We start from the raw sequence: 24,421 nt of genomic DNA on the forward strand, positions 1-24,421 counted from the left end.
CCTAGCGGTTCTAGTGACCGGTCATACAAGTAAATTGTGTTTTATTTTCACTTATTCTCCTCTTCACGAGGTTTTCTATTTTGTTGACCTTGCTGTCTTTATGCTGCTGAATTGCCAGCTCATATTGCTCCAGTTCCTGTATTATGTTCATATTTTTAAAAAAGTAACGAGTAATTAAAGTAATCTTTTACCAATATTTTACAACGAAATTACGTTAGAAATTACTGCCGCAAAAATATTAATGTGGCAATTACAAAATTACTTGAAAAAGTAACGGATTACAAGTAATCCCTTACTTGTAACGGATTACTTCCGAAGTCTTATGCAAGGCTCTAAATTGGCTTCTATTCAACACAATTAGAATGAGGCTTTAAAGAACTAACCTCGTACAGCTATTCAAAGTCGATCATCCAGGTGACAAGAATTTCGATGAGAGCCAACGCGCTCCCTCGACATAGCCAACGTTAATTGATTCTCTCAGTTGGGGAACTCCCGCAGAGGGGGTACCTCCCTTCACTCCCTTCAGCCCGCCTCCCTCGTTTGAGCTGCCATCGAGATTCTCGTTTCAAAACTGCGTGTTTCATAAAGCACGGTGAAAGGCCATCTTCACGCTGTGCTTCGAAACACGCGTATTCCATCACAGAACACACCGCATTTACCATAGCAGCCGTCCCCCAAAGACGGTAGATCGTAGAACGGCGGAAGGTGAGCCGCGGGTGCAGAGGGGGGTGGGGGGGGGGGGGGGGGGGGGGAAGGGGGGGGGGGGGAGGGGAGGAAGTTATTGCTCGTGCAAGCAGCATCTATGGGCAGTTCCGTTACTGAGCCAATCTAGTAACATTGGGCATAGCTTGCAGTGACGTCACATCAGCGACTATTCTGGTACCCGTGCACTGAGCGCGTATACCTTTTGCAGTAGACATTTGGCGCCCCGCACCTCCGAACTGATCTTTCTCAGCAAGAACAAGTAGGGATGACCACCATTATGGTGCGGTGACGTCAGGTATTCACGACTCCAGTGACCCATAGGAGTCGTCACTCTCGACAAATATGCCAGCGGAAAACAGCTAGTCGAGTTGTGCATGCCAGCTGAACGCATAATCTAAAAATGGTTTGCCCCCCCCCCCCCCCCTCCCAACACACACCTGCAGTGGTGTGTTGTTTTAAGCGAGCCTCAAGAGGCATAGCCTTCTTCGGGGAAGCAATGGAAGAACTATACCTACTATTATTCTACGACGGTGATGAACATTGATAAGCGCACAATGTCTGGTTCACGTGGTTGCGTATACGATACGCTCAGAGCGACCTAGTCAACATGCTGATGCGACAGTAACGACAAAGGCACCAGGACAACTCTTCGCCCTACACAACACGAGAAGCAATGCAAGGTTCACCTAATTCGTTAGGCCATTGTATGTACATATTGGTCACTGTTTTCCCTGTGGCTCAGTCGCCGCAGCCGTCCTTCTTGCTGCGGACACAAGCATCGCAACGTTTCTCGTTTCACTAGGGTGGCCATCGCACCAACCGCCGACAACATGCAATCACCGAAGCCACACGAGACTAACAGAAATCGCGAAAGGACATGGACAACTTTCAGGGACATTTCGTGAAATAAAGAAGTTTTCAAGAAAATATAAAAGTTTTAATCGATATGCGTTCTATGATACCCAGGCAATTACAGTCCTGGATGACATTACGACATTTTGTCAAGAAAGGCAGAAATTGGTGATTTTGTGAATATAGCTCATAGGATTTAGCGCAGATGAATTTGCAGAACCGTGGAAAAAAGAAAGCTTTACGCGTTCAAAGGCTATTCCCGGGGAACATCGCGATGTTTGTTGTAGTTCAGTTGAAATTCTTATTTATTTAGTGCATGCGCGCCAAGGCGTTGATATCCCAGAAAGTTGAGGATGCCTGCTCCGGCCAGTTCAGCGTTTTCCCCCTAGACAATAGCGTCCGTTTTGCCGAAGTCGCGAGTATATGTCGTGAAAGCTGCGCACACTTACGGACTGTCTGACAGAGTTGCCATAGACGTTCCAGGCGAACATGGATGCAGCGCTGAGGATGGACGAGTCGAACGAGGACATGACGGCCGCGGAGACGGCTGCCAGCCCCAGAGCGGACACGTGGCTGGGCGTCAGGTGCTGCAGCACCAGCGGTAGTGTCAAGGACGCCGTCTCGGGGCCCAGGGGAACGGTGCCCGTGTAGCCCGCCTCGGTCAGGTCTGAGCCGGAACAACCGAAGGGATATCCCGCGCGGAGTCGGACTCGATAACGCCTTCAGAAATTTGTTCTATACGCCTCTCGACGGGTCAAAGTCACGTTTCAGTTCCCAAGGTCACAGCCACTGACCGTCACCAGCAAGCAGGTAAAGAAACGCAGAATTTGTTAATTGGTCATCGGCCAATGCCATCGGTTGCGGAGTGATAAGAAGATTCACCTCGCCCTTGCGTTTCTGACGCCGTCGGTTATGCGTCGAGAAACTGAGGGAGACTGAAAACGCCTAATTATGGGTCGAATGATTAGGGAACATAAAGCTAGCCGCTTTTGCCTCCTCTTCACAGGTTGAACGCGTTCGAATGCGAAAGCCAAACGCCGGACGCCGGCGTTATAACGCGTTCGACGAGTGCGGTGGAAACAAAGGCAGCTATAGCTTGGCATGTACCCACTAATCCTTCCAACCAGAGCTCGGCGTTTTGCCGTCCCCACGCGGTCTCGTCCCCCCCCTACTAGGAAGCCTACACAAGATTAATCTACTCCTCTCCCTCAGTTTCTCGGCGTATTATGCCCCATGCATGGGCACCAGCACGCCAAGCGTGCGCGTGAACATAGCCTTGACATGCTTACAATTGCATGTGCTTGCTCGCACGTGCAGAGACATGGCGGCGGCCAGACGCCGTATTAATCGTCCTCAGAAAGGGCATAGGCTAAAGCTTTGGTCACGCTGCTCATACATTATACGAAAAACAGTCAGCAAACACCGCGATATCTGTGGTTCGAATGCCGCGTGCCAAATTTTCTTCTTGAACTCATTGCCATGCGGCATTCGAAGCATGGATCTCGCAGTGACTCGCGTTCGAATCTGCATGACCGACTGAAAGAAGTTTATTGAAACGGAAAGAGACTTGATCCAGGTGGGGCCCTGTCCAGGGGCTCCACTGCTCTCGGCCGCCAGTCTCGCCCACTCAGTCAGCTTGCGCTGGTCTTCGGCAGTCGAGCTGAGCAGCAAAGCTTCCCCAGTTATCATGAGAAGGGTTCGGGAGTGGAGGAAGGCAAGTACTGTTCTGACAGACCGATGTTACACGGAAAAGGGACGAGAATTCCTTGCAGTGAAAACACTCGGCGAGATACCAAATCGGACAGAATCTGTGAAGGGTATACCTAAGTGTGTGTAAGTGTTCGTCTGTACACGAAGCCAAGACGTGGCCTCCTCTCTGGAGATGGAACGAAGCCAAGACGTGACCTCCTCTCTGAAGAGCGTACCCCAATCTGTATGCAGACTGTCTTTCGTATGATGTATAAACAGTGTGACCCCGGCTTTAGGCTGTATCACAGGTTACATCAAGAAACAATGTTGAGTTTTGCATGCAACTGATGCATTGCTCAAATTTTTTTCTTACAATATATTTTCTTTCTGGTCAGAGGACGATGTTTTGTTTTGCTCTAAACGTAAGCGTTCTAATAAAAAAAAAAAAAAAAAAGCTAATTCTGCGCATACAAGTGTCGTAATCCACCGCATAAAGTGGAAAACTAGTAACGCTTGACGAAAAACCGAACGTTTGTATACTGCGCGGTTCTGAAGGGGCAAATGAGTAGTGGCTCAACCTGTTGAGTTAATACCAAAGGTAGAATTCGGAGCTATACTCCATTTCACCTTACGTCCGGACGCAGCGAACGCTTGGAACTATCCTAGCCAATCCCGCTCTGTGGACGTCCCGTGATACGCTTTCCGCGCGTCGCAGTGTCCCATCTCCAAGGTCACGTGACACTCAAACTGCCTTGATTGGCTCCGATGGCTCGTAGCATCCGCAGGTGGCGTGTAACGAGGGCTCACCTTCCTGGCGCCGCTTGCCCACTCGCCATGACCAAGGGATGCAAGGGCGCATCATTGCCAGTCTCGCGAAGAAGTATTCTTTAAGGTGTATGCACTGTTCGTTTCAAGCCTTCGCGACAACTTCGAGCAACTATGGAGTGAGCGGCTGCATCGCTGTCTATTCAGGTGTGAATTATTATTGTCCAAACATGCACCACCATGGTTGTGTATTTTGTTTCTGCATAGAGTATTGCGAACTTTTCCTTAATGGTAGGATGGCTTTTTTGGCAATTCGTTGTCGAGTAGAACCATTTCAGAACGATGTGTCTTCATGTTTATCGTTGTTCGCACAAATTATTTCACCTAAAATAACTGCCTGGTGAATATTTTTTTTGGAAGATTGAAGAACTTCGTGCGTGCCATATTATTGTATATTAATTTTTAATCGCGTCTCTCATTTTCTATTGCACCGCACATAACAACTAAAGTTAGAACGTTCTAATGCGTACTTTTTACAAACTGAGTACTTTTTGCAGAAGTCCTGGCTACAATTCGAACAAACAAGTACACAGGTGAATCGCGACTGTTCCCAGAAGGCTTTCGTTTTAATATTGTCTTCATAATTAGTGACAGTGCATAAGACGAGCGCACTCAAGATAGCAACGTCTGCCTTCAGGCGTACCGGCGTAGCGCCCATTTTCCTCCTTTACAAAACAACAAAACTCTGCGGCTATATCAATACCTCGCAGTCTACACGAGAGCGCCTGAGACGAGTGAAAGAGCCCTCCTCCTCTCTCGTCACCCCACCACAAAGCAGCGACCAGAGGCAAAAGACCACGCCAAGCTTCCGCAAAGCGAGCCGGAGCCGAAGACCGCAGATAAATCAATAAACACATTTCCTCCTTTTCCATCACTCGTAGAGAACCGCCCGTACGAGCTAACAGCGCCATTGCGAAGCGAGGGCCAACTCAACTTTCGCGGAAATGTACGGAGAAGTCCCATGACCCACCCTTCCTCGACGTCACACCGCAAACTCTCATCAAACCCATGGCTCCTCAGGGACCTCATGCCTTGCCAAAGTCATGAACTTACTGACCTCATGAACTCACGCCCCCCACCAAACTCATGGACTCACCGACCTCATAAACTCATGCCCCCTCACCGAACTCAGGAACCCACCGAACTCTCGCCCTTCACCGAACTCATGAACTCACCGAACCCATGAACTCACCGAACTCATGAACTCACCAACCTTAGAAACTCACGCCCCTCACCAAACTCATGAACTCAGAAACTCACGCTCCTCACCGAACTCACACCCCTCACTCCACCTCAAATTCAAGAGTCTTCGAGGCTTACAAAGTCATCACCCTCACATCACGCCAGGTCAGTGAGGGTGAGTGAGTGAGTGCGCTCAGGAGTGAGTTTTGCGGAGGTATGGACAAGGCTCCACCTTTCAACGAAACGCGAGCATACAATACAAATTGCGGGGCATTGTCACAATATTAAATCATATACAGGGCCACCAAACCGTTAGAACGATGGCGTGCGCCCATCTGTAACTGCACACGACTCAGAAAAAAGGTTATACAAAATCAAGTACTAATTGTGAAGAAAGAAAATTCGAACGCCCTCCTATGAGAATCGAATCCATGACCTCAAAGTTATGAGTTTGACATCACCATGCCGAATGACGGACTTGGATAACACAAACTAATTTGCTGTGCCAAGGCCGCGATTCGCGTGGGTATCCGTGTGACTATAGTCAGATAATCATATCACATGATTTGGCGTTACGCAAAATATAAAAAAGGCGCCAGGCGTGCGGAAAGCTGTGTAGGTGACCGCGTGACTGTATCATATGTACACCATATCTGGCAGTTTTACTCCACGGAAATAATGAAGTCCCAAACGCGCCAAAGAGAAGGAGAAAAAGAAAAGTATCCAATTTGCCGTATTAATGTAGCAAAAATTGTGGTAATGCCGGCCGCATGTTGTTCACCCTGTGTTTTAGTGAGTTTGGGGGTGACGACATCTCATTACATCAAGAAGATTAGTTCTGATATTGCCATCATTATATCACCGCGGTTCCGTACGAGAGTTTGTTAGACGTGTATTTCTGTTGACAAGCGTGCGCACGCTATTGGAGGCACCTCACCACCAACGGTGGTCAGTGCACTCGACGACTAGCATCACCGTCCCCATCTCCGAGAGACTGCACGTGATGTTGATGTCTCCCTGCCGTCGGGATGTTTCCCCGTCGCCGGGAGTAACACGGATGCACTCAAGGAAGACGTTCGGGTTGCACTGATCTCCAATCAGTGATAAGACGAGCGCTGTGTCAGTGTTAGGCTGGAAGTCGGCTAATCGACTTTCGTCCCTGGTTAGGGACGGAAATGGTTAGGTGCCAGGCATATATAAAGAAAAGTTCAAAGTCAATCACAAATTTCACAGAGCGTCAACATACCCTAGCTAGTAACCTAGCTGTGTTCTGAGATTTATTTTTGCCTTTTGTCCCACTTGTTGTCCTTCTCTGGGGATTATTATCGTTATTCTTGTCCAGCTCGTTGCACCTTCGCATTAATTGCATTAAATTGCAGCAACCTGTGCATACTACGTGGTTATCCGTAGGGCCAATATAAATCAAGCTCCCGAGTTGTAATGAAGCAGTTGTTATATATCGATCATCCCGTCAATATATTTGAGAATGTCCTATTTTCAACAGGCCAGGACGTCAGAGCGAACCAGCTCCGCGCATAGAGAGCAGGCGCTGTGGTGTGATGTATACCGTTCAACTTTAAGCTGACTATACTTCGTTTCAGCTTCGGTCCAGACGCAGCCGATGCTACAAGCGCGAGCATGTGGCCCACAACAGTGCTTGCACTGCACGAGCGCGCGTGCTTGGCAGGGATGCTGAAAGCCCGGAGTTCGCGCTTGTAGCTTTGGCTGCGTCTGGACCGAAGCTGAAACAAAGTATAGAAGCTGCGCCTTCAGCGCGAACTTGCTGGCTTCTACAGTGATCTGGTTGCGCCTGCCCGCACGTTCACACTTGTGTTAGAAAGGGCAGAGAGCTTGCACTGAAAGCGGAGCTTCTAGTCTCAGCTTAAGCTCGCGCTGCAGAACCCAGGGATCCTGGGTTCGAGCCCCACCCCTGCCCGTTTCGATCTGGATGAGCATCGTACCGGCGTGCGGTCGTGTATCACTACTGCGTGATGCACGTTAAAGACCCCAGGCTAGCGGCTGTACCGCACTGGCTAAATTGCTCATCTACAGCTGGGAGACTCGTCGCCCCTCTGAGGCAGACCAAGTTCTAGGCTGTATAAACACACACACAACCCAATTTTTTTTTAGTCTCAGCTTAAGGGTGAATAAAGTGTAAAGAAGGTAACGCAAGCATAAAACAGCTGCGCGTAGGAGGAGCGCGCAGTGGAGCTATGTAGAGGTCCCGGAAAAGATCCCAAATGCTGGCGCATTACTCCTTTTGAACAGTAACCGGAAAAAGCGTAGTGCTTTCTTTTTTTATGTCATAGTGTTGATAGAAGCTTTGTGCGCGGACCCTGCTTTCTCATGTAGGTGCTAATCGCACCGTAGCAAGGCCATAGGATTACGTATAGGCAAGGAAGCACCAGTGTTCGTCTGACGTCATAGCACGACACCAAAGGTGATGCGCCGCGCGGAGTGTTTGGGGGGAGGGGGGGGGGGGGGGGGGGGCACCCTGGGTAAGCAGTGCGTATGAGTAGGATAATAGACCTCTTACAAAATCGAAGCGATCGTTGCGGCATAGGAGCTTGCAAAGCACCTAAGGGGCTTCTTCGCCACAGTTTCGGTTTCGATATGCCACCCTCTCACTTCACGACATCGCGTCATGACCAAATGCAGTGCTTGTATTTTTTAATAAATGACTTTCCATAAACTTATGTTCCTGTAGGTGTTATCTGCCAATACAAAAAAAAAGCTAAATCTTTTTTTTATTTTATTTTTAGGGCTGTGTCTTGTGTTTTTGCGCGTGTAAACGAAACTACGAAGGCGCATGTAAGAAGAAGTATACTGAGACGGTCTCCTGTTTTATCTCCTCAATCGGTTTCTTAAATTATTCGCGAGCCTGGAGGGTCCTGCTGCACTCTGGAGGGATAGCCAGGCCTCCAGAAAGGTATGGGACGCGGCCGGCCGCACTCCTACTCCTCGCTAAGTCTAGACAGGTCCTTACGGCCGCTGGTGGCTGGGCGCACGAAGGTGAATGGGTGCGATGCAAGCGAGGGCTGACTTTATTTTCATGCAGTGCTCATATGCACTACTTCGTCAACGGGCAATCGAAATCGGAACCATGCCACCCTTTTCCATGGCCAAAGACGTCCCATAATGCAACGCACGCAGAGTTACATGCAATAATTTTCGGAAGTAGTCTATCAGGCGCAGAGGCATTTCACGGTCAGATTGCAAGCGTGAGAAAATTTCACAAAAAAAAAAAAATGATGTAATACCCTAAAGAAGAGATTCACGACTTAAAAAGAAGAGCGTGGGCATAAGCTGTAGCTGAATGAGACCGACCGAACCCCTGTGCACGTGCCCCACCCCATTCGAAGGCTCCGACGGTAGCGCGTTGCCGCCAACGCTACGAGACTTCCGAAGAGTGGGGATTCCAAAGCCCGTCGTCGACGTTACAAAGAACAGAACGAATCCGTGACCTCAAGTGCTATCGCACGCTCGCTGCATTTCACGAAATGTCTAAGCCAGGCCATTACTTGGAGACGCGCTCCGGCTGTACGTGCTAACTTTGACTCGCTGTGAGCCTAATTCGATACCAATTGTAAACGAAACGCATTCTCTGCACGCGCACGCTTTGGTGGAATAGACGCCAATGGCGGCCCGATAAACGGAAGCCCGTGATGAATCGTATGATCTTTTACTTACTCTTGAGGTCGCGCAATCCTGATATCCTTGCGATTTGTTATTATTTTATTTTAGTGACTGAGTGGATATCCTTGTGATTATTATTTTATTTTAGTGACTGAGTGTTCAGTTTGACGCAGCATCTTTTTATAGTATATTTTTATGGCACTGCTTCGTCTGTCTCACCACGTACGAGCCTGACTAAATGAATTGTTGATTGCCAAGAGATGGTCCCCGTCTCCGTCTGTTCACGGTTGCGAAGCGCGGTCGAGAGAAAAAAAGGCTCGTTATTGCTTTTGTTATGCAATAACGAGAATCAAAAGTAAATATGAGAAGAGGTTTGTGGTTTATCTGTACGATAAATTTATTCTGTTCACTATATTTTGCAGACATTTTGCGTGGTCTGTTTGCTATCTCCAACGTCTGTGACCTCAAATGCCATTGAAAAAGTAAGTTTAAACTTAGAATTATTTTATAATCCTTAATTACGTCTAAAGTAACAAATGACGCCCTGGTAGTAACAATAACTAAATTGCGATGGCATATAAAGCGTACTAGCTGCTCTGGCAATGGCACCCATGATGATGGAAGGCATCGCCATGATCAGGCAGCCCATCGCAGCCATATAAGAGGACAGTACGGCCCCCTCAGGACTTTCACAGGCGAGCACCCGCTGGAAGTAGACCTGCGCGAAAGTCATTATCATCATAGTGGGAATTAACAGCGTGCAGTTTGAGCAAAAGTAAAATCCTCACTCACTTGTATTCCACTGATCACCAATACCGCTATGCGCTCGCGCGAGGAAGCACTAATTAAACATGGGTTGGAGGTTCACTTTGGAAATTAAAGCTTTAAGAAAGAAACTTTATTATATGACGAAGGGGCCCGTTTGCTCAAAACAGATTAACTTTAACCGTGGCAAAAAGTTAACCGTCCTCTCTTCTTAGGTACGTACGAATATCTAGCTAAGTTTGATGAGGGCTTGATGTGCAATAGCTCCACGTTTTGTGGGGAGGTAGGTGGTGTCATCTAATGGCTGGAGCGAATATAAGTGGCTTTAGTGGAAACGTTTCCGATTAGCCGATTACGGAAAATAGATCTTTGTGGGTGGAGCTTGCCGTCATGTTTTTATCTTGCATCTCCGTGGACGGGCGTACTCGGCGACCACTTTCTGCGGCATTCCGAACGAGTAAAAGGAGTGCGCCGTGATCGCAAGGCCCCCCATAGTCTTGACATCATTGCTACTAAAATGCCTGGAGCGGCGCAAATTGGACTGGTGTGTTCAGCGTTCTATATACCGCCCACGCATCGTCCCGAAGTGACAACAAATGACATCAAAGGAGACGGGGTGCCATGATGCTGTTTGATGTTGCGATCCTGGCGCTTGGTCGTAGTAATTCCGGTAAAGACTACGAGCTAACGTGAGGGGCGCTGTCGTTACCTTGTCCTAACTCCTGGCTATTTAACTTCCATGGGCTGTCAAGCTGAAGAGACACCTGCAGCAGAACTGGCGTCTGCCGCACACATCTCTGCTGCTCTGCCACCACCAGGATCGCGGCAGGCAGCAGCATGACACTTCCATGACGTCATCAGGCGGAAATCAAGGGACCACATTTCAGGACACGAAAAAAACAACACCGTTTCCAGACGGATTTCAGGCGCTAGGGAGTTTTAGTATAAATAGTCCAGATACTTCCCATGGCAATATCTGGTAACGATACGATGCTTGCAAAGGAGTGGGCGGAGTATCGGATATCGTTATCGGAACGAACTAAAATGATCTATTGTCACGGAAAGATTTGCTTACGTATGGAACGGTCTACGGACTTTACTTAACAAAAGACGTTGTTGTACCTGCCAGGGGATTCCTCCCATCACGACTTGCATGACCGAGTCCCAGTAGCGAGCGATCTGAGCCCACTCGATGTCACCGAAGTAGTTGTTGGCAGGGTACGATATCTTGCCAACTGCTTTGTGGAACATGGCGTAGGGGACGCACAACCACTGCGAGGTGCCATTTGTTAACAGTACCCGTTCTTCAATCCACACAAGAGTTACATACGGGCTAAGAAATGCCTAACTTCAGAGGGTTTTTGAGCATTGCGAGGTTTCTCAAACTGATAATATGCGTTAAATGTGCATTCTTTTCAGCTTTTTATTGTTGTTTAGCAGACATTACAAACCTTATTTTTTACGTATCCAAACGCAATAAGTATAACCTACTTTTTAAAGTAGTTTCTTTCTTTCTTCAGGAATGTTTGAACAAGGAACTGAATAGGCCTAGTAACTACTCGCTCGGTGGCTATCTAAATGATAAAACAATTCTGGTAATATCAAAGAAATGTGAGGTGCTAACTCCTAAATTAGACACACTACGTTGTACCTTCTGCACGCTTCTGTTATCGCGTTGTAATTAGACGGCCGGTAGTATTTAAGCAGAAACCTCCTTGAAGCCTCCCAGTGACATTCGACATTTCTAGGCTTTTCCTTGCGGTAGATCGTCATTGATAACGAGAATATAAAGAATATCTGAAACATGACCCTTTTTTCCTAACTTTTTTACGTCGACTGTGCCCTGGCCGTGCTCTTCAAATCCCAAAGAATGTTTAGGTACCGTACTATCCACCATCCGCCCGTTTTATAATAGGCGCCCTCCCCCCAATCTTGTAACATTCTGAAAATACATGGAGAATATATCTTCACATACTGTTGAGGTAAAAAGCACCCGTCCCCCAGTTTTACGTGACTATCTCAAAATTTTTGCGTAAGCGCTTGCTCGGGATTTGACGTTAGAATAAATTGGTCTCCACCTGAAATGAAGCGCATCTCGCTCCTTGTAAGCGACTGGTGGTCACAGAAAAAAATCCACCATGGTCCGGGATTCGATCCCGGTACTTCTCCAAGACTAAGACGGTGCTCCCTCTACCGAGCTAACCAGGAACTGGTAGTCAGTGGAGGAAAACTAATGTTAAACATTTGCTACCCGTCGCTTTGAGGGCACTATAGTTGCGCTCCACTTCAGGTGGAAGCCAATTTATTCTTCTTCACCTCGGGGTTCTTACCCTAAAAATCTTTCTACCGAAGGGTGTTAAACGAGAACACTTCCTTTCCCGCTGCATTCAAATGCAAGAAAAAAAAATAATGATACGAGCGTCAGACCAGCCCGAAGAAGGTGACTGCCAACTGCAGGACGTCCGTGTAGACGACCGAGTAGAGTCCTCCGGCCAGCGTGTAGACGAGGGCGACGAGGGCGAACGTGACGACGGACTCGGCGCGCCTCCAGCCCAAGATGACCTCCATCGACGCTCCTGGGTGCCGAAGGGACAGCAAACTGGGACACCTGGCCATGTGCGAGTTTTAGGGCGCAGTGGCGATGAGGGTATTCCCACGGGAGATGCTTTCGGGGATCATGTGCGTGACGTCAGTAATCGGCGGAACCAGCGGGACCCCCTCCCCGACTCAAGCACTCACACGAACGGCGGGGAGCCAAGAGGGATGCCAATGTTATTAGACGCATTTAGCGGTCGCACTCTCGACAACAGGGCTCGGTGCGCGCTGACGAGAGCAGAAAAATTAAGGCATAGCACATGAAACGGCGATACACAATTACGGCAGCAACGTTGTTAGATGCGGAAGACGACAAACTGCTTCCTGCTGAAAAAAAATGTGCTTCTTGAATGGGCGGATGCAACACAAGGGACGTGAAATCAAAAACCAGTTGTATGAGGAGCGGCTTGAGGACAGCATTGATAAATGTCGAAGACTCCTCCGGATGCCTCGTACGACATGCGCAACAGCTCAAGCCACAACCGTAGATAGGCGATCTCGATGCCACCGCCGGTATCTTGCTGAACAAAATCAAAGTTGCCAGACACCAGAACAAACTATCGTTAATTGCGAAGAGATTCCACTCCAAGGACTGTTTGTGCAGCTGGAGCCAAATGTCCCCCCTTTCTCTGGGAGGCCTACGTCAGCGCGGCTCTCCGCAAAAGCGTGACGTTCTTACCACGTGATGCGCATCCCGGGGAACAAATGGTGGGGTTTCTCCCCTGTGTGAATACCCCTTAAGATTGAGAAGGAGGGCGCGGCGTGTGCTTCCAGAACAGCTCTGATCATGGACACCTATCGTTTCTTGTGCATTAAAGGGACACTGAACCGAAATGTGGATTCAGCAAAATAAGGCCGCAAAAGCGTTGAACGGGGCACTACGAACATCAAAACCTCACTCACTCATAGTTATCTCAAACGGATGGCCGTATTTTTTTAAATAGAAGGGCAAGATCAAACGAGGACTCTGACGTCACGATCCTCCTGGAAAAGTTGAGAATGAGGGGAAGCGGCCTCGCTTCTCTCCTCCTTTCTTCGGTTCTCCAGCTGGACGGGACGAAGCGAGAAAGGGGGGCAATGAGAACCGTGGCGTCACATATCTCGTCGGCCTCGTTGGCCGTGTTCAGTCGCGCATTTCTTTTCCGAATATACGGCCATTCGTTAGAGATGTCGCTGTACCAATGGTGTTTTCTTTTGGGGCTCTGCAGCATCCTGCCTATCACTACAGCCCTGTTTTGTGAGCTCGAAATTTCGGTTCAGTATAATTTTAAAGAGTAACTCCGGTCAATATTTTTAAATTTGGGATTGCGACTGTTTTCAGCCGAGACGGTGACCCTGAATTACAATGTATATTTTTTTCTTCTCGGTATTATGTGCAGTTTTATAAATATCATGGGCTCAAATTGGGTTTCGGGCGTGTACAGCAAAACCGAAACTATCTGCTAGAGGGATGGCAACACTGATCATCAGCCGTACGGCCGCGACGTAACGTCACGGTGGTGCTGCGGTACGCGGTACAACCAATCGACTCCACCGCGACGTGACGCCACTGGGGTGCTGCGCCAGTGTTCCTTGACTAAAAGGTAATCCGCTTGTCACCCGCTAACAAGCAGCTGGTCGCATCTTTGAAATCGGTTTTAGTGGAGTACGCGGTTTTACTTTGACGTAATATTTCGGCCGTGACCATATTTCGTGCCACTAAAGCGATACCAGTAATTTATATCAATTTTGTTTTCGACAGGAGTTGCCCTTTAAAAAAGCCAGAAAGTAGAGGTGGAGTGGTGGAGTAGTTACAACACCAGACACCGTACATTGGGAGGCTGAGTTAAAATCCTGACTCCGCCAAATATTTTGACTTTCGGCGGTTTCGTAAAACTTTGATTCAATCGATCAAGTGCGGTTCATTCATCTAATAATAATTGTTACTGCATCCTTTTTTTTCCATGAAAAAAAAATACAATGTTGATGGAGGACGTGGGAAAGAAAGGTTGTTGAAAACCGCTTGATTTGTCCCAGCCCCCAATGATACAGCGGCAGAAAAACATAATAAATAAAACGTAGGTAAATAAGAAAATAAAAACATGAATGAATACATTTACTTAATGTGGAAGTATGTCCTATACTGAAACACTCACACATATTTAAATTAAAATTTGTTAAGAAGGAAAGGCATTATACAAGAAAGACTACATTTGTCTGTTAACCACTACCGAGAAGAAAAAAAAACATTTCCGACAATACAAGCCACGTTACCCGAATTATTTCAATGTTTGGCTACTATATCTACCGTCGGTGAGTTCCTGGACGCTACTGCATATTTTGGCAGCATTGTCAGGCAGCGAAAAGCCTCGACCAGGCCTCGGCAGACTTGGGGCCAACAGATCCATCGTGCCATTACATCCATCGAGCAATTACATCCAATTTAGTGCCATTACATCTATCGTGCCCGTACATCCACAGTGCTAGCACGTTCATTGTGCCATTACATCTATTTTTAGCCAGTTCATCCAGCCTGCCATATCATCCATAATGCCGCTACATCCATCGTGCCAATAAATCCACCACGCCATCACATCCATCGAGCAACTTCGTCCAAACGCGTGTCATTACATCCATCGCGCAGTTACATCCATCGTGCCGCTTCGCCTAAAAACGTGCCTTTACATCCATCAATCACGCAGGTTTATTTCTTCGTTTAACTTTGCTGTAGAATAGTTCACATTATTTTGAAGAGTTATACGCTAAATTGAACGTACTAAAGCGATTAAAAGGGCCCTCTGTGCGTCATGCACTTTCTGCGGCCCTTGGCGTCATCAAAGTCGAACACGCATCGTCGGTTCGTTGTTTGTTGATTCCACACTGATCAAACTTTAGTTACTGCTTTTTTGATCCTCAAAATTAACTAATTATTAAGATTTCTATAAAACTGGGATGGTACACAGAATCACACATTTCATTTCGCTTGAGAAAGAAAAATACGAATGTCTTATAGAATTTAATTGTGATACACTAACGTTCTGTGCTCACACTTTGTTTCCTGTGGCTCCCGAACCAATGCGGACAGCAAGTTGTCTGCTTCTTGCGCAGGGGGTTGCGGTGACGTCAGAAAGGCGCCGAGCTTTGATTGCCTCTGATGGAAAGATAGTGGGAAGACGCCAAAGCAAGCTGCCTTAAGGTCTACCCGCTATCCTTCATTCAGAACCAGTCAGAGCTTAGCATCATGACGTCCCCGCAACCCCTGCAAAAGAAGCAGACGAACTTGCTCTCAGCATACGAATGTGAATAACGCAAAAAACCCAATGGCGGCCATATTGACTTTTATAGATGTAGAAGCACGATGGATGTAACGGCAGTCTAGGCGTCGTAACAGGAAGGAGGAGCAATTACATCCATCGAGCAACTACGTCCATCGAGCAAATACATCCAACGAGCAACTACATCCATCGAGCAGCCGCATCCATGCACATGTCAACACATCCAACGAGCTAGTACATCCACCGTGCCATTACATCCATTGATGGATGTAAATGCTCGGTGGATGTACTGGCTCGATGGATGTGTTAGCACGTAATCGCCTTGGCAGAGTGCACGTTTTGAACGCTCCGTCGCTTGAAGACGTCGCTCCGGGCAAAGGTAACCAAAAAAACTTATCGTTAACGTTTTTTTTTTGTTTTTTTTTTAAATTTTTACTTGGATATTTATGTTGCCACGTCTGGCGTCATACTTTGCCAGTACAAGGAGTAGGAGAACTGCATTTATTTTACAATATTATTTAAACGCCTGAAACTGGCTAGAGAAATCTAGAAGCAACCAAAGTAAAAGAAAGAGAAAACCGCGACCAACGTTGGTTTTTGTCCAACTTCTACTTATGTCACCTCTAGTTTCTCCACACAGTCTCATGTATTTGAAGAAAATTGTAAACTTACGCCGGCTTGCCTCCGGCATTACCTGATCATCGTGAATTTCTTACCCGAGGGCTGCAGTATATCAGGCAATGGTACAATTATCACGTGCAGCGATTAATCTTGCTGTTATTATTATTATTTTTTTTACAGCGCAAGTGATAAAAACTTAACATTGCAGAGATGAAACACCCTACTTCCGTAGATTTGTCTTTCTTTAAGGGCAAAGTTTGCCACCCTTAGAACGAATGTCTGGAAGTGTCGCTGCTAGTACGCATTGACCACGGTGGAAGAAATACATTTAGGTGATGACCCTGGCCGCTCTTCTCGCGGGAAGCGAGCGACCAGATCGTGTTCGGAGCTAGCCTGGCTAGCCTCGAACTAGGAGAAGTTAGTTCCGCGCCGCCGCGGAGGGCGCTGACGTATGAGCACAGGTCCCTCTCGGCGGCCACGGTGTCGGCGGCGTAGCGTGCTCGCCTTTTTCGCGGTGTTGCGGTGGTGTGCAGCCAGTGGCTGGCCTCGTGTTTTGCTTTGGTGCTGTGTCGATCACAGGTGCTACCATCGTGCATGAAGGTTAGCCTTAGTCCGAAGGAGAGGAAGAAGAAAAAGAAGGAAGAGACCAGAGATTTACGGACTCTGGCTACTTGGTGGCGGCGTGGTGCTGGTGAGGTGCAACAAGAAACTGTGAGCGAGGGGATGCGGGACCACCGCTGGGAGCAACAACCGGAGCGGTCGGTTTGGGAAGGATTCCATACTTGGGCGCCATCTATCCCCGTGCGAGTGAAGCGCGCTCGGTGCGCCGAACATAATGTTGCCGCCGCGTCGGACAGTGAGTCATCACCTAAAGTGCTTGTTCCTCTGTGGCCTAGACTGAGAGTGTTTGCAACTGCACGATAGGAGTCGCGTTTGGTTTATGGGCTACGTTTGCAATGCACGCTGTGAGGAGGAAGAGGCGTAAATTCCTCTCCCAAGCGTCTCCAAGCTTGGTCCAACCTCTTCGCCCGCTATTCGCCTTGTCACGGGGTGAAGTGCGCATGCGCACGAACAATTCATTTGCGTAGGAACATGACATCGTCCTCACGGGGTCAAGAGCAGTCATCTGAGATAGCCGCTGGCTTCGAGGCAAAGCGCCGGCCTGCGGTTCAAACCCGCCACGCGTTTGAATCCCGGCCGAGATGCCCGCACTCTGACGGAAGCTCATTGCGGAGGAGGCTTCCGGTTGCACGTCAAGAGATCTCAGCTGGTCGAAATGAACCCGCTAAAGCGTGCGAGGTGCCTATTGGCATGTGAAGCCCCAAACTTTACCTTTATTCATCCGATATTAAAAAAAATGATCACGTGTTCGCGTGTTTTACGAACTACGACATTCAGCAGAAGCATAAATTGTGTATTCAGGCAAAATCAGAAATGGCATCATTTCACGAATAAAAAATGAAAGCCGTTTACAAATCCCTGTAACGCCGAATTGGAGCGCAGCTCTTGAGGAGGAGTAGGGAAGGGTACTGAGGGGGGTCAGATCACCTGCGGGTAGTCACGTGACCCCGGGGGGTCACGTGATCTCGGGGGAGGGGGGTCACGTGACCTCGGGGGGGGGGGGGGGGGGGCGTCACGTGACCTCGGAGGGGGGTCACGTGACCTGGGGGGGGCGTCACGTGACCTCGGAGGGGGTCGCGTGACCTCGGGGGGGTCACGGGACCCCCCCCCCCCCCCCGGTTACGCCGACGCCGCTCAGGCTGGAAACGGGCCCCTAAGAGCTGCGCTCTAAAACAATGGACAGCTAGGTGTTTCATCAACGGTCTCTCTCGCCCGATAGACACGTTTTACAAACAACGTGTACGAAGATTGAACCAATAATCATTATTCGCGACATTGTAATATTATTTCAATTTGCCGTTTGTCAGATGTCCGTGCGTTGTCAAAGGAAAAGTTAACACGCGGGGAGTTAATCGGAGAAACGCGCTCAACAAAGACTGATTTCCCGACGGTCAAAGCTCTTTTTCACGACAAATGTTCATGGTTATTCATTAAGAGGAAGCGGCATAGCGAACTCACCTAGCGCCGCCAGTACCCCCGCCGTCCAGAAAAGTTCTGCTAAGAGCGCAGGAAGGAACAGAAGGCAGCACATAAAGTTTCCATAACGCCGCTGTAAGGGGTCGAGCATAGTCTTGAAGCCGGCCTTTCGCATCTTCGCGGCGAACAGATGACCCCCTGCGGGAAATGCAATTTCGAAGCGTTCCATTTCTACAGTCGCGCAATGTTTAGTATAATCTCGCATGCCATATAGGTTGATATCACAAAACGCCCTTTTCACTACCTGTCCCGGCTGTCCAAACAGGACACTTCAAACAACGTTTCGTCCGGATCTTTTTTTTTTTTTTTTTTTTTTTTTTGTACTTGACGGTGGCGTGGAGCGTCATCAGGTGGGTCCGGTCACCTACTCATACGTTCTGTTGGCGATCAATCAGGGCCTTTCAAGTCTGCGCCTCCCGAAACAAGATAGATAAGAGGGCGAAGAGGCGAAATTTCTTCGCGCGAGCTGAACGCGAATTTCGAACGGCCGGACGTCTTCAACATCCTTTCAGTTGCGTTGTCGGTAAATATTAGAAAAATAGGCTATTATTCTGTTAGCTCTATGGCGCACGTGTGACTGTCTCCTCTCCGCGCTGCCGCGGGCGCGGGCCATGGCAGAACGAATAGGCACACACATCGTTGGGGCGCGTCACGTGTGACGTTAAGTATGACGAACACCGCAGTCACAGGAAAGCGACGGAAGCGAGAAGGAAGCCGTACTGTTTACCGTGAATGGTTAATATTCAAAAGAAAAACGGACGGCCGACAGCAACTTTCCCTTCATATGGCGGTGAAATGTCGCTCGCCATTTGAAGTGTCCTGTTTGGACAGGCGGCTGGCATGCAGACGCCTAGTTATTGGCGTCGCTTTTGGTGTTGGTGAAACGCACAAACATGCATGGCGAGTGGCTCCGTTGACGACAGAACTCGGTAAGCACGAGCGAGGACGCATTTGAGCCGCATCTCCTTCGGAGTCCATTCGGCGGCATCTAGGCGCAGTTCATCAGGGCTCGAAAGAATCCGAGCGCGCTGGAAAACACTGCCTCCGCGCAAATTTAGATTTCTTGTTCGTAACTTGTATCTTGCGACGTCACAGCGAGGCAAATTCTGGTCGTGCGACGTCACGAATTGAAACCGGGAGCCATCGGAACATCTCTGCTAAGGTCACTCTAATCTCGGTGCTAATAGGGCTCTTACCAATGGCCAGGCTGAGCGCGTAGCCGAAAGGTGCATACGCCAGGACAACTCCGGACAGGTAGACGACCTCCGCAGTGCCGTTGATGTAACCTCCGCCGACCCAGGTGGCTACAAGAAACATGGCAAGGGAAGCGACATCGCTCTTCATCATTTATTTCTGTAAAAATTAAAGCGCAAACAAAGAAAACAACAATTTTCTGGTTTCGGATTTTATGAACATTTCCTTGCCCGGCTTTTCGGATTTCTGGTTTCAGATTTTATGAACGTTCCTTGCCCGGCTTAGCTAGAACGAATTCTAGGTTTTCGTGCCATTACAAACGTATGGTAATTAACCGTCGTAAATTTCAGCCTCAAAGTCATTTCGGTGACCGAGGGTGTTTAGCGCACCGCAGCTCGTTGACCATGAAGGCGCTACGCACATTCGCGTTTGAGGGTGAAACGGCGTCCTTGGAGCAGGAAGCGGTTACTCGGACACAAAAGCATGCCGACGCAGCGCGATGTCCTGTCCTGCAGCGCGACGCAAGAAGAGACTCGCTCAACTTTCCAAAGCGTTGCGTTGCGTTAGACCTATCGGCAGCCGAGAAAGGTAGGGAGGGTCACGTGCTCGCTCGCGTGCGTTGGCGACTTGCTTTTTCGTTTCGGGGAGGGGTAAAGACATCGGAAGTAACTTTTTTTTTTTTTTTAATGAAACTGGACATAAGTCGACGAAGACAGCGGGATCGTACGAAGATCGGCCACTTCAACGCCGTCGCCACCAATAAGGTGGTATGCATTGAGCCAGCAGGTTTCATTTTACCAGGGAGCGGGAGCGCCGCCGTCAAATAGCCATCTTCGAGAAGGCGTTTTTTTTTTTTCTTCTTCTTTTTTTTTGCGGTTTTGGCTCACGGTTTGGCTGTATTGGGTATGCGGTCGTCCCTTGGTCGTGTGTGTTCATTTTATATCCTTGACGGAGTTTCGTTGAACAGGAGAGAGAAAAATATTATCTCGGGGGGTAGCACGTTTTAATTTCCTTGCTGCCGCCAAGTGTCGTGTGTACTCGTTTGAGCGATGGTGAACTGCGCGGTTGTTGGGTGCTCTAACAGTAACCACACGCAAAAAAACCTATCGACGAAAACTTTGCGAAAGTAGGCTTTTTCCTCATCCCAAAAGTGACCAGTGTGAGAGAACGGCAGCCTTAACTTCGAAGAGAATGGCCATGGCCCTTCAAAGAGAAAGACCACTCGTTAATGAAGAATGCGTCGCATTTTTCATTAGCGGCGCACAGGGTGAACTGCGCGATGTGTTTCTACACAGAAACGAACACCGACGCACGACACGGCTGCGGTGGAGCAACACTATCACACGGCCGGAGTAGAAAAAGTTCGCAGTAGACAAAAACAAAACAATAACTAGCAAAACAGAACCAAAAGTAATCACACCGTGCTACAGAAGCTCCAAAGTTGAAAAGTAACAGTTTTCACACAAGAGCTACCGCCGTGGGCACGGCGTGCGACATAGAGCGCTGAACGGAGCAGACGTCAAAAACGAACTAACAAAACAAAAGAAGATATTCCTACCGTGCTTTGAAAGCACTGATGTATAAAAACAACCCCGAAAATTTTCGCCCGAACGAATTTTTAAAGTTGTAAAATTCTGCCAAACCACGCTAAAAGGTCCGGCCAGACGACAGCCGACAGCTAAGTGGAACAGAGAGAGAACTCGAGGGTGGAGACCGTGGTGGTCGATGCCAGCGTACCTGGCGAGTGACGTCAAGTGAATATCACCTGTTAGCTCAATTGATTGCGTGTCAACGCAACTGTGTGTACAAGCCGTACCTCTGCAAAACTCAATGATGAGTGCACTCACTCACCCTCACCTATCAGGCGTGAGGTGAAAATGAGTTAGTTCGTAAGCCTCGAAAACTCACGAGTTTGAGGTTGAGTGAAGGGCGTGAGTAGTTCGCGGCGAGTTCATGAGTTCGGTGAGGGGCGTGAGTTCGTGAGGTCGGTGACTTCATGAGTTTGGAGAGGTATGAGGTTCAAGGGGAGATAGGTTTGATGAGGGTTTGCAGGGTGACGTTGAGGAAGGGCGGGCCATGTGACCTCTCCGTACATTTCCGGGGAAGTAGGGTCGACTCCAGCTTCGCATTGGCGCAGTTAGCTCGTACGTACGGCTGGTTATCTACGAGTGATGGGAGGAGGAAAGAGTGCCGATTGATTCCTCTCCGTTCTTTGGCTTCGGCTCGCTCCGCTACGGCTTGGCGTGTTCTTTTGCCACTCGTTGCTGCTTCGTGGCAGGGTGACGAGAGAGGATGCAAGGCTCTCCCGCTCGTCTCGGCCGCTGTTGTTTCGCGAGGGAGGTAAAACGGGCACAACGCTGGTACGCCTGAAGGCAGAAGTTGATATTTCCAGTGCGCTCATCTTAGGTACGGTCGCTAATCCTGAAGCCTAAAATGAAACCCGGCTGTAAATTGTCACGATTCGTCTGCATACTTGTTTGTTTAATTTACAGCCTGGAGTTCTGTAAAAAAAAAAAAAAAAACTGAGGACACCTAAGCACTTCTTATGAGTTGTGAATCCGAAAGCATGATTGTCATCCTTGCTCTCCTTAAGCTCGTCTGCGTTGTACTGGTGTGGAAGGCCACGTTTCGCTACTGCCGAGGTTGCGGCCGCCGCCGATATACTGTAGATGCCTCAGGCGCCGCAATGCTCCTCGGCGCCGAGAGGAGCAGAAGCGGACGCAGCCCTTTCCTCACCCCTCCCCCGCCCCCCCCCCCCCTACCCCCCCTACCCCCCCCCCCCCCCCCCCCTTCGGAAACGCCTGACACGAAAGCGGCGACCGAGCGCACTCCCTCCTGATGTTTAGTGTCACTGGATAAGTTTTCAGAGTACCGCAATCCCAACAAGAGTGTCTGGCAACGCTGCGCAAAATCCGTCATATCCCGTCCAGCGCTCGAGACGACGAGACGGCCAGCCGTGCTGCTCTGTGAAGTGTGCGGTTTGTGTTTAAACCGCGGATTGCCGTGTTCCGTATATTTGCTAAATGTGTTCAAGAAAAGGAAAAGAGTTGTTGTGCCGAAGAAAGGGTTTTCTTACAAGCTCCAATAATATTAAAGTGAAACCCCACCGTGCAGGCCGTTTTGCTTTTTTTAACGCTTTATAACTTTTTATCTATGCATTATACAGTCATAGAGTTAACGTCAAATGAAAGAACTGCTGTGTGACTATACTTTAATGTCTCGAGAATACGTTTATTTTTATTTGTTAGTTTATTATTTAACTTTTAATAGACCACAGTTTCTGATATTGAACTTTTTTTCGACTTATAACGTCTCTATGTCCACGATAATTTGCATGAACGGCCTGGTGGATTTAGTGAATGAAAAAGTAAGCAATAAACTTTACCAAGACCAACTTTCGGGGACACGGCCGGTTTATTTCCAGATTTTAGCGATATGTGGCGTATCGACATTCAAGCATTTTCAAAGAGCAGGTTCGCGCGTCGATCACAACCTCGCCATTCTTTCCAGTCCCTCCCCTCACCGTCCTTGTACGGTCCCACCAAATTTGGTCCCACGGTCCGCTGGTGCCCTCTCCGTCTCGCGCCGTCCGTCTGCTTCTGCGGCCGCGTGCTGCGTCATGTGCGATCAGTGTTGAAGCGATAAAAAAAAAAAGTTCGTATAGCCGCGCACACTAGACGCTAACATCGTGGAATAAAACATGAAGGGCCCGGGAAAGGAGACGGGAAAAAGATCAAAACTTTTTTGAGAAACCAGATTCATTCTAGTGGCCTATTTCATAGTTGTCTAACCACGTTAGGAAGACACTGAAAGAAAAGCGTTCAAAATCAATCGCTGAGGTTATTCAGTCGTAGGGCTACCTTGCTTTGGCGCGTCTTGTCCTGGCACAGTGGATTGTCCTTGTCTCACCGTTCATCCTCCTTCATTGTCTCCCCCACTTCCCCCAAAGCTGACTTTTCTGCATTTCTTTCGTGTGTTTTAGTGGAAAAAAAGTCGGGGCTCCAATCCACGCTGTGAAGGTGGTTGGTCAGCGAAACTGTGGTTTCACCTGCAACGATTGCCTACTGCGCTATACACAAACTCATCTCTGTTATGTCACGGCGCGGTGGTGGCGCGTCGGGCGCACTTCCGGTCTGGGGCTGTGGGCAGATGTCCCCATGTGAGACGTGTATTCCTGTGTTTTTTTTAAAGGAACCAGACAAAAACCTGCCTTCTCGTCAAAACGCTTCGACTGGGGCTGTACTAAAAGAGTCGAGAAATGTTCGAAGGTCAGTTTTCATCTGCTCGGTTCGTCCGAGAACGTGGAAATGTGCCGTGAAAAGGGAAAACCAGACGCCATCGGACCACGATTGCTTGGGCGGGAAGCACTTTGGGTTGAATTCACGGCTACTTGTGGTCATCAGATTTATCTGTTTTGTTCCAACATGAACGCCGGAAAACCGTCAAGTTGTACGGACCACCTGCGCACTATGTTCAGTGCGCTTTCAAGTTCAAACGGCCGCCTGATCGTTCGAACTGTCGTCCGCTCTTTCAAACGGTTCTGCTTGTCGTCTGCTCTTTTAGACGACACCGGCCCGTAGACCGAATGTTGGCCCGGTACTTGCGATAAGAAGTATGTGCAGGCCTCAAAAGACTTAAGTTTTAAGGTTGGTAAGCAGGCTCGATGTAAACAGTAGATACAATGAGATGTTGATCATTGTTACCGGTGGCCATCACCGACTTGTTATGCCTGATTCACTTGGTCCGATTCTGCTTGCGATTTTCAGTATCGACGTCGACCATCTCAGCTACAATTCACGCTTTTGCAGCTCGAGCGACGTCGCGACTGAAAATTAAGAGCGAAATCTCATCATGCGAATCAGGCTTTAGCGTACATCCTGCGCCGTCCACGCGGAGGGAATAGAAAAGGTCCGAAAAACTAAACTGAGCCACTTGAAGCCAATCTCACGCATAAAAACACGAATAGCACAATAAAGTTAGATTTTAGGTAATAATAATGACTTGTA

General features: G+C 48.6%; 1 protein-coding gene across 1 annotated transcript in view; it reads right to left on the reverse strand.

Annotated features, from left to right (window-relative positions):
- The window catches only part of LOC8024688 (high-affinity choline transporter 1-like), a 34,506-nt gene that overhangs the window by 2,593 nt on the left and 7,492 nt on the right, over window positions 1-24,421 (reverse strand). The window contains exons 2-7 of the mRNA XM_040218258.2: window positions 19,418-19,525; window positions 18,204-18,359; window positions 12,082-12,230; window positions 10,777-10,926; window positions 9,478-9,607; window positions 2,007-2,224 (exon numbers count right to left, since the gene is read on the reverse strand). Coding sequence (XP_040074192.2) covers window positions 2,007-2,224; window positions 9,478-9,607; window positions 10,777-10,926; window positions 12,082-12,230; window positions 18,204-18,359; window positions 19,418-19,525 — 911 coding nt within the window. The remainder of the gene's footprint in view (window positions 1-2,006; window positions 2,225-9,477; window positions 9,608-10,776; window positions 10,927-12,081; window positions 12,231-18,203; window positions 18,360-19,417; window positions 19,526-24,421) is intronic.

The sequence above is a fragment of the Ixodes scapularis genome, unplaced genomic scaffold, assembly GCF_016920785.2.
Source record: "Ixodes scapularis isolate PalLabHiFi unplaced genomic scaffold, ASM1692078v2 PGA_scaffold3__209_contigs__length_174095766, whole genome shotgun sequence".
NCBI classification, from domain to species: domain Eukaryota; kingdom Metazoa; phylum Arthropoda; class Arachnida; order Ixodida; family Ixodidae; genus Ixodes; species Ixodes scapularis.